Here is a 13,960-nt window from a genome sequence, read left to right as displayed (position 1 = left end):
CAAGAATCAGACATTTAACCAACTAAGCCACTCAGGCACCCTGCGAAAATTGAGTTCTAAATCAGGGAAAATAGAGGGCCAATCTACCAATGAATCCCTAAAAAGCGAAGAATATTAGTAGCACTATGTACTCTAGAAATGGGGACCAAAAGAGTTGGAATTAGAATAAGGAAGACTACTGAAAATCTTTAGAATCAGTTGGAAGCTGAATTAAATGAAAAATCTTCAAAGGAAGGTATTTGGTAGTAACTATTTTTTTTTTAAATATTTTTATTTATTTATTTCTAGGAGAGAGAGAGAGACAGTGTGAGCAGGGGAGGGTCAGAGAGAGAGGGAGATACAGACTCTGAAATAGGCTCCAGGCTCTGAGCTGGCAGTTAGCACAGAGCCCGACGCGGGGCTCGAACCCACGAACCGCGAGATCATGACCTAAGCGAAAGTCAGACGCTTAACCGACTAAGCCACCCAGGCGCCCCTGGTAGTAACTATTTTTAACTTGTCCACTTTATTTTGTTGTGTTCTCTTTTTAAATGTTCTTTTAGGGGCACCTAAATATAGACTGTCTTCCAGAAAGAAAAAAATAATAGTTCAGGAAACAGAATGACTTCAGACTTCTCAAATTTAACAGTAGAGGCTGGGGTGCCTGGGTTGCTGAGTCAGTTGAGTGTCTGACTTAAGTCATGATCCCAGGGTTGTGAGCTGGAGCCCTGTGCGGGGCAGGGGGGGTGGGGGCAGTGGCTTCTGCTTAGTATTCTCTCTCTTCCTCACCCTCTGCCCCCTCCCCCCTCCCCTGCTTGTGCTCTCTCTCTCTCAAAAAAAAAAGTAAACATTTAAAAAAATACATATTAGAAGCTAGAATACAATGTAGCAATGGCTTCTTAATTCTGAAGCAAAATTATTTGGGAATTACAGCACTACAAACATTTTAATTATTATTCAAGTAGCAAGGCAGACTAAAATCATTTTCAGGCTCTCACTATCTTAAAACATTTATCATCAGGTACTGTATTTCAGGAAGCTCCTTGGTGATATGCTCCAAAATGGCATCAAGGAAAAAAACTAAGAAAGTAAATGGATACAGATAACAGAAATCCAACACAAGAAGCCCAAAAGAGGAAACTGTGGAGAGCACAATCCCAGGATCTGTGTGCAACAGTGGTAGAAAGACCCGGTCAGAAAGTCCTCACTGCTAGGAAGATGAAAATGTAAAGTATCCAGTATGTCTAAAGGTCTTGAGAAGAGATTTAGACAACTAGCAAAGAATATGAAGTTGAATTAGTGAGAAATACATAAAAAATGAAGCAAATGAAAGCCCCGAAAAGGGCACTTATTAGCTACAGGGAGATCATAAAATTGTTGAGGAAAAGTTATCATAGTTTATTCCATAGCACAGTGTAAACAGACCCTGTGCAGTCATAAAATACTGATTTCGTCTAGGGGCTCCTGGGAGGCTCAGTCAGTTATGCAGCTGACTCTTGGTTTCAGCTCAAGTCACAATCTTGTGATTCTGTGAGTTCAAGTACCATGTAAGGCATGGAGCCTGCTTGGGATTCTCTCACTGCTCCTCCTCTGCCCATTGGTTATGTGTATGTGCTCTCACTCTCAAAATAAGTAAATAAACAAAAACTTAAAAACTATATACTAATTTTATCTAAATTAAGTTCAACTATAAGGGGCGGAGCTTAGAAAAGATGCATAAGTGATGGGGGTTAATGGGGAGAGCTGAAGTCCAATATTCCATAGCAAGAATAGAAAATGCCTAAAATATTTAAAAAATAAAAATAGCAATAATGCACTTTATACATACACATGGAAGTAAAATACAAAAATAAGCAGTTAAAAGAGATAAACATTTTAACTCCAAGAATGGGAAATGGTGGTTGGGAAGGGAATGGCTCTGATTTCTTAATAAATTCCATGGAACTATTGACTTTGGATACAAAGTACTGAGTGTTTACAGGAGGGAGAAGTCATTTCACCCTTGGCACGGTCAGGAAAGAGTTAACACACCATGTTAAACGTAAAGTTGCATCTTTCAAATATGGGTGGTTTTCAAAAAGTAAAGCAATAGTCAGTCCATGACATATGAGAAATCCTGCTTAATTTGAAATGGGCTTATGGAGGCCTGAAGCAGTCTGAAACAACTGCATGTTGACTGCTTCAGTTCAATGTACAATTAAAAAAAAAAAAAAGTCTCCATTCTGAAAGGTCTTCAGAAGGCCCAGAGAACTTCTGGGTTTTCAATAGGCTTTTGTGAAAGACAAGACATCTGGTTTAATGCACCTTGGAAGAGAAATATTTTGCTTCCCTAAAACGAAATTAAATTCCATCATTCCCAAACCATCTGTACACTAACTACCTTGACCCAGAATTCTATCAACAATGTACATGGGAAAACAATCTTCATTTACTATCTGGCTAAAAATATTTACAGCATATCATTAACTTTATTAGTATACCATGAAATACAAATTGTCAGCATATCAGCCTTGAGGACACTTTTATAACACTAAGCGTATGTTAGACACTTTAGAAGAGTTTCATCACCCAAGGAGTATAAAATGCCCTACACTGAACAATTGGAAACGAGAGGTAAAACAGTCTTATCTCATAATTACCCACTATCTACTCCTGCGTGTGACACAATGCAGGCTCTCAATCAGTGCTAGCTGAAGAAATTCATGAATGATTTTGAAAACAAAATAAAAAACAATAGGAGTTAAAAAGAAAAACAGCAACAACACTTTTCAAATGGTTGACTTCAGCTTCAAATTCCTGAAGTTCTTGATAAATGCAAGAACTCCAGGACTTAGCCCAGTCCTACAAAACATGTAAAGTTTAATGGCAGAACTCAACTATTACAGTAGGCATCCTTTAGTTACTCCTTACTGCAATGTTTATATCCTACTGGGTATGTGCTTCTACTGTACTCAGTTTTAAAGATACAAGCTTAATCAGTAATTACACTCAGATACACATACATTTATGTATTAGTGTTACTAAGTGATTTGGAATATCACAGAATCTCAGAATTAAAAGAGACCTTCAGAAATCATCTCATCCAACTCAATACCAGACTTTGCTCTACAATATTTCCAGTCTGTCTACCATCATGTACTGGCTACACTACAACAAAAGCCTCCAAACAGATCTACTTCCACATTTATCCCTTTGCAATCTAATCTCCACCAACAGCTAGCAGTACTTCTAAACACGTCAATCAAATCATGCTGCTCCCTCCTTGAAACTCATTGAAGGCTTCTACTTAAACTCTTCCTAGAAGCACTCTTACCATACATAGCATCTGGCTCCAGCCAACCTCTGGCTCCTGCCCTCACAGCTCATTCCCTCCCGCACACAGGGAGACCCTCTTTCTTAATCCAGGGTCTCTGTGCTTGATCCTCCTACCATCTACAGAGCTCTTTCAATTCAATTCTTCTCACTCCTTGCTCCCATGACCAGGTCCATCTTGGTGTCCGCTTTAATAAACAAAACAAAACTGAAACCCTCCTCAGAGAGGCTTCCTTCTCTAACATCTCTCCATTCAATTCTTTACTTCCCCCCCCCCCCGCCACAGTACACATACCAATGAGCAATTATTTACTTTTTTTCTGATCCATCAGCCCTCCCAGACTGTAAGAAAGCTCCATAAAAACAAGGAACTTGTTTGTTGTTTTACTCTTCTTCAGAACCTAAACAAATAGGAGACCCTCAACCAATAGTCAGCATCTGAATTTATGCATGGTTACCCAAACTCTGAGTGAAACTTACACTGATGGGAGACTTAATACATAACAAAGTAAATCACCTCAAATTTTCTCTTTCTGAACTGAAATCTGTCTTTCAGGTCATAAATTTCCTGTTACAACCAGCCAAAGCAGGACCGACTCCTTAACTTGATTCCCACTGGAGCTTAACCTTCCGTTCCTTAATTTCTCTTTCTGGTTAACCTGACAACTTTTTGAAGGCAATGGACTTTCTTTTAAGAAAACAGCACATCCTCACACATCCATAAAACATGTGAAAATTTTCATCCCCTCCATCCAGGCCCACCACAGACCCCAGACTAAGAGACTTATTTGGACAACGAGGAGAGGTGTCCATGCAACTTTCTGCAATGCAGTTTTCAAAAATCAAATTTGAGGGAAGACTACAGAGCAAATTCTAGGGAAAGAAGAGGATTTACTTCAATTACATGTCAGACGTTTTCACAATGCCTTATTTGGGGGGTGCACCTGGCATCAATAAATTTTCAAATCTGAAAGAAACATGGCAAATCACCACCCAAAAGATAAGAGCTTCGTCCAAGGTCACCCACTCATTAGTAGTCAAATTAGGACAAGACTGTACGACTCTGTAACCCTAAAGCGGTAAATCTCACAGGTTTCTTAACACTGCGCGCCCAGAGTGCCAGTGCTATCATAACTGGGAGGGAGCGCGGACCCGAGGCGAGGCCGGGAAGAGTACAGGGGAGGGGCCCTCTCTTCCCACCAGCCGTAGGAAGCCTGCAACACTGCTAAGGGTGGGTGGTGGGGACAGGTGGGGGCAGCCGGAGTCGCAGCGCTCACCTGTCTGGAACCCAGAGGCGGGTGGTGCGGTCTCGGGACACGGACACAAAGGCCCCCGGAGGATAGAGGCTGCATACCAGGCCTCGCACATCCAGCTCGTGGCCTGGGAGCGAGCAGCTCAGCCGGTACCTGGCGGCACCGCTCGCCATGGCCCTCGTCGGTCCGGCACCCGCGGCCCGGACACCGCGCGAGATCGGTTGGCAGAAGAGGCCGGGAGTGCGCCGGGGCGCTGCGGGCGAGGGGCCTGCAGGTGAGGGGCGGCTGAGGACCGGAAGAGCCCTAGAGCCGGTGCGGAAGGGCGACGGGGAAGGGAAACGCCGAACGGGCCGAGTGACACAGCAACCCTGACATGCACACCGGAATTCATCATCTGTCCCAGCCCGCCATGACGCAAAGCATGTGCGTCCCGACTGCTGAGCGCAAAGCCAAGCTGAAGCTCGCTCCCTTCCCGCGCCCTGGACCGTCCGCCGAGGAAGAGATCACAATGCCGGCCGTTGGGCCCGATCGCCCCAGTCCGGATCCTTGTGGAGCCCACGTCCTTGGCGAGTCCAGGCTGATCAGTTTATTGCACTACGAGATGGGCGCTGGGACTACAAATCCCACAATGCCACGCGCATTGAGTAGTGAGCCGCAGGCGCGCGGAATCCGGATATTTTAAATCTTGATGTCAGGGGCTGCGCGCTCCCTTGTGGTTGAGAAAATTTGCTTTGAAGGTTTGGTTGGGGCAAGCCTTCCCCGATTTCTCCAGAGATTTTTAGAAGTTAAGTGTTGTTTTTTAACTAGAACGACAGAGTCTGGGACCGAATCGTAAACAGTCGTTTGCCCTAAATCCTGTGAACACTAAGCTGGGTTCTTGGTACTCTAAAAAATTAAAATATTTTATGTGTTAAGCAATTATCAGATTTAAAACATTTCTCTCAACTCACATTTGCATACAGCTGACACATGTTTGGTCCTCCTTCCACGTGTCTGAAGGCACTCAGGGAGAAATCTGCATAATGTCAGATGATTCAGACAATTCTGTGTACGGAGTAGTCGGGCAGACGTTGTAGGGAAGGAAATAATCTTTTTGGTTTCTACCCTTGTAGGCTTTCCATGGGGCGTTGTAACAAGAGAGGTTAATAAGAGAAAAATTTATTAACATCCATATCTCATATATTCAAGGAAGAAACTCAGAAATGAGTACTCGGGTGGCTAGAGTCTAGACTTACAGAACGACTTAACAAAGGAACAGTATTTACTGAAGAAAAGCACCTTAACTCTTTAGAAGCAGCAAATTATGGAGAGGTAAATATATGGGGAACTAATAGTAAATAAAGACCAGTTAGTAAAATTTGTTATGTAAATTCCTCATGTGTAGTCACTAAAGGACACTGCAAATATGTTGGGCTCAAATGGGTGAATTAGATAAAAATATTTTACGCACTTGAAGTGATAATTCAGTCATATGACTATTTCATTTTCTTTTGTTGCATTCATTTAAACCTACTTGAAAGCAGGCACATTAAAAAATAAATTTGGATATAAATAATGTATGCAAGTTGGAAATGTGAAAAACGTTTGTAAGTCAATACATGCATACGTTATGATCATAGTTGCAATCACATTTAAGCACTCTCTATAGGAAGACTGGAAGAAAACAAACTGCAAATTACTTTGTTAGAGATGTGGGATTTGAGACCAAGTAGGTTTTTATTTTTACATTGTGTTTTCTTTAAACATTGATTCTAAAATAGTTATTTTAAGACCTATAACCATATAATCATTCACAAACCTGTATCAACAGAACTCTGAAAGGAAGTTTAAAGATAGGAAGCTTCCAATGAAATGAGTAGATGTCACCAGAAACGCATTTATACTGTGTAAGTTGCGCAGATCTAATAGGATAACTAACTTTAATAAGAATTAAAAAGACTGTGTAACGCTGCCTACCACAAACAAAAGTTTTTATTAAAAAGCCGATTACATGATAATTCATGTCACATGAGATATATTAAAACTTGCTAGGAGTAAATGCAGGTCAGGCACACAACCAGAGAGGTTGCTTTGATTATAAATACTAAGGTTTTCAGATAAATCGTTCTTTCCGAGCGAAGTCGCCGTTTTCTCTTGGGTCCAGAAAAACACTGAGGTATGCCGACAACAAAAATTAGGTCTCCAATCTCGCGAGAGCAGTTTACTCTCGTTCCGTTTGGTGTTACCGGAGCCGAAGATTGGTCCATCAGGAGGAGGGCCCTCTCTTTGCCCCGCCCCCGTTGCCGGGATACGGAGCCGCGCGTGGCCGCTAGTGGTTAGTTCTGAGGGCCCCGGAAAGCTGCGCGAGGGGGAGCGGGCGGTAGAAGGGAGCTAACGGGTCCGCTGGGCCGACTGGTCGGCTTCGCAGGTAGTGGTGGCCTCGGAAGCCAGTTCGAGCGCCCCTCACCGCTACAACTTTCCTCCTGGCACGCCGCGGGAGGTGAGAAATCCCAGGTGCCATTTATCCCTCCCTCTCTCAGTCCCTCCGGAGCCGCTTTTTTTTTTTTTTTTCTTACTGTGGAGAAGCTGATCCGCTCCCAACGAAAAGAAATCCGAACTTTCCGGCTCTTAGCCATTCTCCTCAGCCGGTCGACAGGCCAGGGAAGTCGGACTCCAGTCCGGCAAAGCGTGTGAAGGTATCACCTCAGACGCTCAGTCCCCTGAGGAAACCTGCCAAGGCGAGACCGGAGGGAAGGATCCGAGAGCCTCAAAGAAAATTCACTGTGGGCTGAGGGATTTTACTCGAAGCGATAGATTTCTTTGTTGGATGAGCAGCTTTCCATTTGTTCGTATATGTTAAAATGGCCGCTTTGGGGAGGATAATGGTGGTAATAATCAGCAGGCCGATGGATTTTTTTTTTATATGGTATCTGTAATCTTCACAACAGCCCTGCAGGCTACAGCCCATTGCCACACTTGGGTCTTAGAGATTGTAGAGCTAATAACTGATAGAGCTAAAGTTTGTATCTTTCATTTTTCTGGAACCAAAGTCCAGGCTCCCTTTCTGATTGAACGTTTGGAGTGAATAACGAAGGAGTTAGTGCCATGTCTGTTAGGAGTGACCGTTCTTTTTATTTTACCCCCTGGGACTGATCTAATGCTAAGCTTTCTCAGAGATGGTAAAGCGGTGGTAGAGACAGGTGGAAATTCTTTTCTTTTTTTAAATTTTTAAAAATGTTTATTTTTGAGAGGGACAGACTGAGCGGGGTAAGGGCAGAGAGAGGGGGAGACCCAGAACCTGAAGCAGGTTCCAGGCTCTGACCTGTCCGCACAGATCCTGATGTGAGGGTCGAACTCAAGAATCCGAGATCATGAACCATGAGATGATGACCTGAGCTGGAAGTCGGAGGCTTAACCGACTGAGCCACCCAGGCGCCCCTCTTACACTTTTTATTTCATGTTTAAAGCATATTGGGCATAATCTACAAATATGTTTTCACAGCCCACTAACAGGTCATGACCCATAATCTGAAAAGTGCTATTCTAAATCATAAGCCAAAACTTTAAATAATATATTATGATGAGTAAAGGATGGGGCTGGTAAACTGGGAGAGAATGAATGAATGAATGAATGAATGAAGGAGCTGGTTTAAAGGGAGATGAAGTGAGAATAAAGATAAGATGGGTAATAGAGGAGATTAAGGTCAGATAATGAGGCATTTCAGTTGATACTGAGGTGAAGCAATTCCAGATGATGACAAGCTTCAGGTCTAGCCACAGCTATGTACGACTGAAATGGAGTTGAGATTATTACCAAAATTTAGGTCAAGGAACTGTGACCTACAATGTTAGATATTGAATCCAGCATCACTGTAGGAGTCATCCTGGACATTGGGACTGGAGTAGAGAGACTGAACCCTGTGTAAAAGATTTTAGTAAAGTTGAGGGGAGAGATTCGGAGGTCCCTAGATAAAAGCAACCAGGAAAGATCCAAAGAATAAGGTTGCATTCCTTGATCTTCAAAAGAAGATTGGGAAGACTAACGTTTTAAAAGTGACACTGGGGAGTAAGAGGAATGCTGTGCACTCCTTTGCTTTGGAATTGTGGATTGAGAAGCTAAAACAGCCTTCACTGAAAGTCAAGTTTTGGGGCAAGTTGGGATTCTGGTAAGGCAAAGAGTTAAAATAAAGGATCTGATAATAGGATTGAGACTATAAAGGAGTGAATCATAGATTTTTCCCCCCACAGTGGGAAAAAAAGAGAAGAAAGGTGCTGGATATGTCAGAAATTTTAGTGAGTATGGGAAGAGCTCAAGACAGATAGTAATTAAAGGGGCTTATGTTTTGGTAATAAAATAGGGAAATGATTTCATGGTTCTACTCTAAATTGAACATTAATTTCAAATTTGAACAAAATGAAGCAGGTTTAGCCTTGTAGTGGTATTTGGAATGGCAATTTGCAACAAAAGTCATAGTGGACTAAATGTTTGAAGGAAGGAAAGCTATGTGGATCTTCAGTGTGTTGCTATAGTAGATATCAAAGGAGAATTGAACTGTTTCTTGTTTCCAAATAGTGGTGAAAGTAAACAAACAATGGCCAGTAATCACAAACCTTCAGCAGCTCGCCCTGTTTCACGAGGTGGAATGGGGTTGACTGGAAGACCTCCTTCTGGAATACGACCCCCATCAGGAAATATTCGAGTGGCAACTGGAGTAAGTTTCAAACAAATCTATTTAATTATCATGCATATGTCCTAGTAGAAGTTGAAAAGCTGTCAGTAGTAAGAGGTTCTTCTTTGTTCTTTATTCTGTCAACATACTATTATACATGTTCGTGGTTTTTAGTTTTTGGGAGGGAGTGTAGAAATACCTAGATTATAAATGTGGGAGGATGTCCAAAAGACATTTTAAAAAGTTTATTTGTTTACTTTGAGAAAGAAAGAGAGTGCGTTTGGGGGAGGAGTAAAAAGAGAGAGAAAGAGAGAATCCCATGTAGGCTCCACACTTGTCAGCATGGAGCCGGATGTGGGGGCTTGATTTCATGCAAGATCATAACCTGAGCTGAAATCAAGAGTTGGACGATTAACTGAGCTACCCAGGTGCCCCTAAAAGACATTATTGAGAAAAGATGCTTTCTCACACTGATAATTCAAATTTATTTTAAAGGTACAATAATTTAAGTGGTGTAGTTTATTGGTGCCTGAATCAAATGAAATGGGCTAGATGAGAAACAGAATCAGAATCAGACATGTAAGAACTTAATTAGTGATTAAGATAACATTTCAAAATAGTTGGAAAAACATGGAGTAGTCAATAGTGTAGTCAAATAATGGGTAAACCATTTATTTTTAAAAATTGATCCCTCTTTCACATAAAAGTCTAGATTTTTAGAAACTTTATATTTAAAAATGAAACCATAAATGTGCTAGAAGAAAATATAGGCAAGTATTTCATATAAACTTGGTGTGGACTAAGCCTTTGTAAAACAGAAACACCAAGTACTGAAAAGGTAAGTATTTTTATATTTATATGTTTGAATTTTTAAAAATTGAAAATACCATAGAAAAGTTAAAAGAAAAATGACAAACTGATGAAAAATATTTACAACATATATGTTTTAGAGTTGAGAATTGTAAAATGATAAAGCAAACTTTACAAACTAGTAAGAGCTCTTTCTGTAGTTAAACATTATGAACCCTGTGTTTAATCAAAATTACATGAGATTTCTTTTGGGGAGAGTAGGGGATATCTTTGTAAAACTATTCCAGAATTCATCTAGAGCAATAAAAAACAAAAACAAAACTACAGTATTCTGGTATAAAAATATAAATAAATAATAAGTAAAAGAATATTTTCATCGTCACAGCAACCTGGAAACAAACTAGTAAATGTTAATAGCTTAGTGTAAGATGGAGTGTCATAAATCAGTAAGAGAAACACCACATTAGAAAAAATTGGGTAAACTTTATAACCTGATAATTCTAAGGGTAATATCCTATAAAGGTAATTATTATAGTTTCATTATAATTTTTATAGTGAAAATTTTAAAGCAGCTTAACTTACTTTATAACAGGCAAACCTTAAATAAATTATGATATATTAATTTTTCTGATAGTTGCAGCAGATGGTTTTGACTCCATGTAAGGTGATTTTGACTCCTGTAAAGCTTACACAGTATGCTAACTGCAAACCAAATAATACTGGGTCGTCCTGTTTTTAATTCAGTAGAACAACAATTTTTGGAGGGAATAATTTTGTTAAAATCAGGGTTTCTTGAAGTTTTCAGATTTTTCTGGAGTTTCAACTAATATCAACATCATCAACTTACTACTGAAATGATTTTTCTAAAGGTTTCATGTTTATGGTATTAAGCTAGTAAGAATTTTTATTTTAGTAAAAATTTATGCTTGTTAATTAAATACTTGAAAAAAAAATCTGATACTGGCCACCTACCCCGTGCTAGGTGCTTTATCCATTTAATGTTTACAGTATTAAAAATCTTGATACTTGCCATAAACCATACAAAGGAAAGGTGTCATAGTTCCCTCCTACCCCAGGTATAACTATTGTCAGCAGTGTGATGTATAGCCTTCCAGTTTTTTTTCTGTTCATTTACAAACACTAACACAGATGCGTGTAGATTATATGATTTTAACATTTTTCTAAAATAATTATAATACAATATACATTTTTATTTATCTTGACTTAATTTTAATAGTATACTTCCATGTGAATATATGTGTATATATTCATTCCTTTTAATATGTGCAATTTTAATTTATACTTCTCTATATTTTCATTTGGTAAAGTTTACCTAGGAAGAGATGTAGCATTCTCTTCCAAAGATCACTCAAGATAACCCTGAACTCATTTCATTCGAATTTGTGGTTGACGGTATTCCTGTGTCTAACATATTCTCTGAAATGTGTTACTGTTGTTGACTCCCAATATAATTACCAAGTAATTCTGAAAATGTCATTCTCATAAGAATTCTCAAAATCCTCCTAAGAACTATGTTAGCTGACAAGATTAGAGGCTAACAGTATTATAGAGAAGCAAAATGAAAGTCTATGGTGTATATGGTCCTTATCCTAAAAAGTCTACTACATATTTAATCTACTACTTTACTCTGACAGAGAGTGGGGAAAAAGGAAAGAAAGAATGGAAGATAAAAGAAGGATATTTTGAAACAGCTTCAGATTGTCTCCTACCTTTCCAACCTGTCCATGCTGTATGAACTGACAAGAAGGCAGTCTTGTTCTTTCCTCAGATTGTCTAATGTTAGATTGGATTTTACAGACCTGAAGTAGAGAATCATGTAGAGTAATAATAAGAATGCTTGCTGAATGATGTCAGCCCTTTAACACTTACTTGGCTATCTAGTGATGGAATTTATATGTAATTACAATTTAAAAATAAAATTCTGTATTTATTTCTGATTTTGAAAGTAATATATACTTATTGTAATAATGCTGGAAACATTGAATTGTAAAAATGACAACATAAAAATGAACTATAATGTCATTATGTCATATGGAGATAGCCATTGTTATGGTTTCTTATATAATTCTCAGACTTTTTGTTTTACAAAATGGAATTATAAATACTGTTCTGTAAACTGTTTTTTTTTTTTTTAATATACTGCAACTTATTCAACCATTTCCTATAGTTAAATAGGGACAAAGGTGTGGATACTTAATTCCTTTCCAGTTTTGAAGTATTATAATGTCTGCACATAAAATTTAAAAAACTTTTTTATTTTAGTTTATATTTCTTGAAATATAGTTGATGTAGAATTTTTTTTCTCAGGTTAGTGTTGTCTTGGCTTTAGGAGTAGATTCCCATGATTCATCATTTACATATACACCCAGTGCTCATTCCAACAAGTGCCCCCTCAGTGCCCATTACCCATTTTTCCCACCCTCCATCTCCCTACCCCCTTCAATCCTCAGTTTGTTCTCTGTATTGAGTCTCTTATGGTTTGCCTCTCTCTCTGTATCTTATTTTTCCTTCCCTTCCACTATGGTCATCTGTTAAGTTTCTCAAATTCCACGTATGAGAGATATCATAGATACCTGTCTTTCTCTGGCTGACTTATTTTGCTTAGCATAATACATTCTGGATCCATCCATGTCATTACAAATGGCAAGATTTCATTCTTTTTCATTGCCGAGTAGTATTCCATTGTACAGATACATACCACATCTTTGTTATCCATTCATCAGTTGATGGACACTTGGGCTCTTTCCATAATTTGGCTATTGTTCCTAGTGCTGCCGTAAACATTGGGGTGCGTGTGCGCCTTTGAATCAGCACTCCTGTATCCTTTGGATAAATACCTAGTAGTGCAATTGCTGGGTCATGGGATAATTCTATTTTTAATTTTTTGAAGAACTTCCACACAGTTTTCTAGGATGACTGTACCAGTTTGCATTTCCACCAACAGTGCAAGAGGGTTCCCCTTTCACCACATCCTCACCAACATCTGTTGTTTCGTGAGCTGTTAATTTAGGCCACTCTAACCTGTGTGAGGTGATATCTCAGTGTAGTTTTGATTTATAGTCCCTGGTGATGAGTGATGTTGAGCACCTGTTCATGTGTCTGTTGGCCATCTGGATGTCTTCTTTGGGAAAGTGTCTATTCATGTCTTCTGCCCATTTCTTAACTGAATTATTTGTTTTTCAGGTGTTGAGTTTGGTAAGTTCTTTATAGATTTTTGGTACTAACCCTTTATCTGATAATATCATTTGCAAATATCTCCTACCATTCCATCAGTTGCCTTTTAGTTTTGTTGATTATTTCCTTTGCTGTGCAGAAGCTTTTTGTCTTGATGAGATCCCAATAGTTCATTTTTCTTTTATTTCCCTTGCCTTCAGAGACATGTCAAGAAAGAAGTTGCTGGGGCGCCTGGGTGGCTTAGTCGGTTGGGCGTCCGACTTTTGCTTAGGTTATGATCTCGCAGTTTGTGGGTTCAAGCCCCGTGTCGGGCTCTGTGCTGACTGCCAGCTCAGAGCCTGGAGCCTGTTTCAGACTGTGACTCCCTCTCTCTTTTACCCTCCCCTGCTCACGCTGTCTCTCTCTGTCTCCCCTAGAAATAGGTAAAACATTAAAGAGAAAGGAAGGTAGGGAGGGAGGGAGGGAGGAAGGAAGGAAGGAAGGAAGGAAGGAAGGAAGGAAGGAAGGAAGGAAGGAAGGAAAAGTTGCTGCAGCTGAGATCAAAGAGGTTGCTGCCCGTTTTTTCCTGTACTTTTTTGATAATTTTCTGTCTCACATTTAGGTCTTTCATCCATTTTGAATTTACTGTTGTGTCTGGTGTAAAACAGTGGTCCAGTTTCATTCTTCTGCATGTTCCAGGCCAGTTCTCCCAGCACCGTTTGCTAAAGAGACTGTCTTTTTTCCATTGGATATTCTTTTCTGCTTTGTTGAAGATTAGTTGGC

General features: G+C 39.7%; 2 protein-coding genes across 3 annotated transcripts in view; one reads left to right on the top strand and one right to left on the bottom strand.

Annotated features, from left to right (window-relative positions):
• PLAA (phospholipase A2 activating protein) overlaps nt 1-4,885 on the bottom strand; it is a 44,800-nt gene extending 39,915 nt beyond the window's left edge. For both annotated transcript variants that reach the window (XM_039221805.1, XM_039221806.1), the window contains exon 1: nt 4,569-4,885. In XM_039221805.1, the coding sequence (XP_039077736.1) occupies nt 4,569-4,717 (149 nt within the window). In that variant the 5' untranslated portion in view covers nt 4,718-4,885. The remainder of the gene's footprint in view (nt 1-4,568) is intronic.
• Nucleotides 4,886-6,876: 1,991 nt separating this feature from the next.
• IFT74 (intraflagellar transport 74) overlaps nt 6,877-13,960 on the top strand; it is an 83,046-nt gene continuing 75,962 nt past the window's right edge. Inside the window, exons 1-2 of the mRNA XM_039221802.1 lie at nt 6,877-7,023; nt 9,097-9,235. Coding sequence (XP_039077733.1) covers nt 9,116-9,235 — 120 coding nt within the window. The 5' untranslated portion in view covers nt 6,877-7,023; nt 9,097-9,115. The remainder of the gene's footprint in view (nt 7,024-9,096; nt 9,236-13,960) is intronic.

This window comes from Hyaena hyaena, unplaced genomic scaffold, assembly GCF_003009895.1.
Source record: "Hyaena hyaena isolate Hyena2069 unplaced genomic scaffold, ASM300989v1 scaffold_1015, whole genome shotgun sequence".
NCBI lineage: Eukaryota > Metazoa > Chordata > Mammalia > Carnivora > Hyaenidae > Hyaena > Hyaena hyaena.
This window is presented reverse-complemented; position numbering and strand designations above follow the sequence as displayed.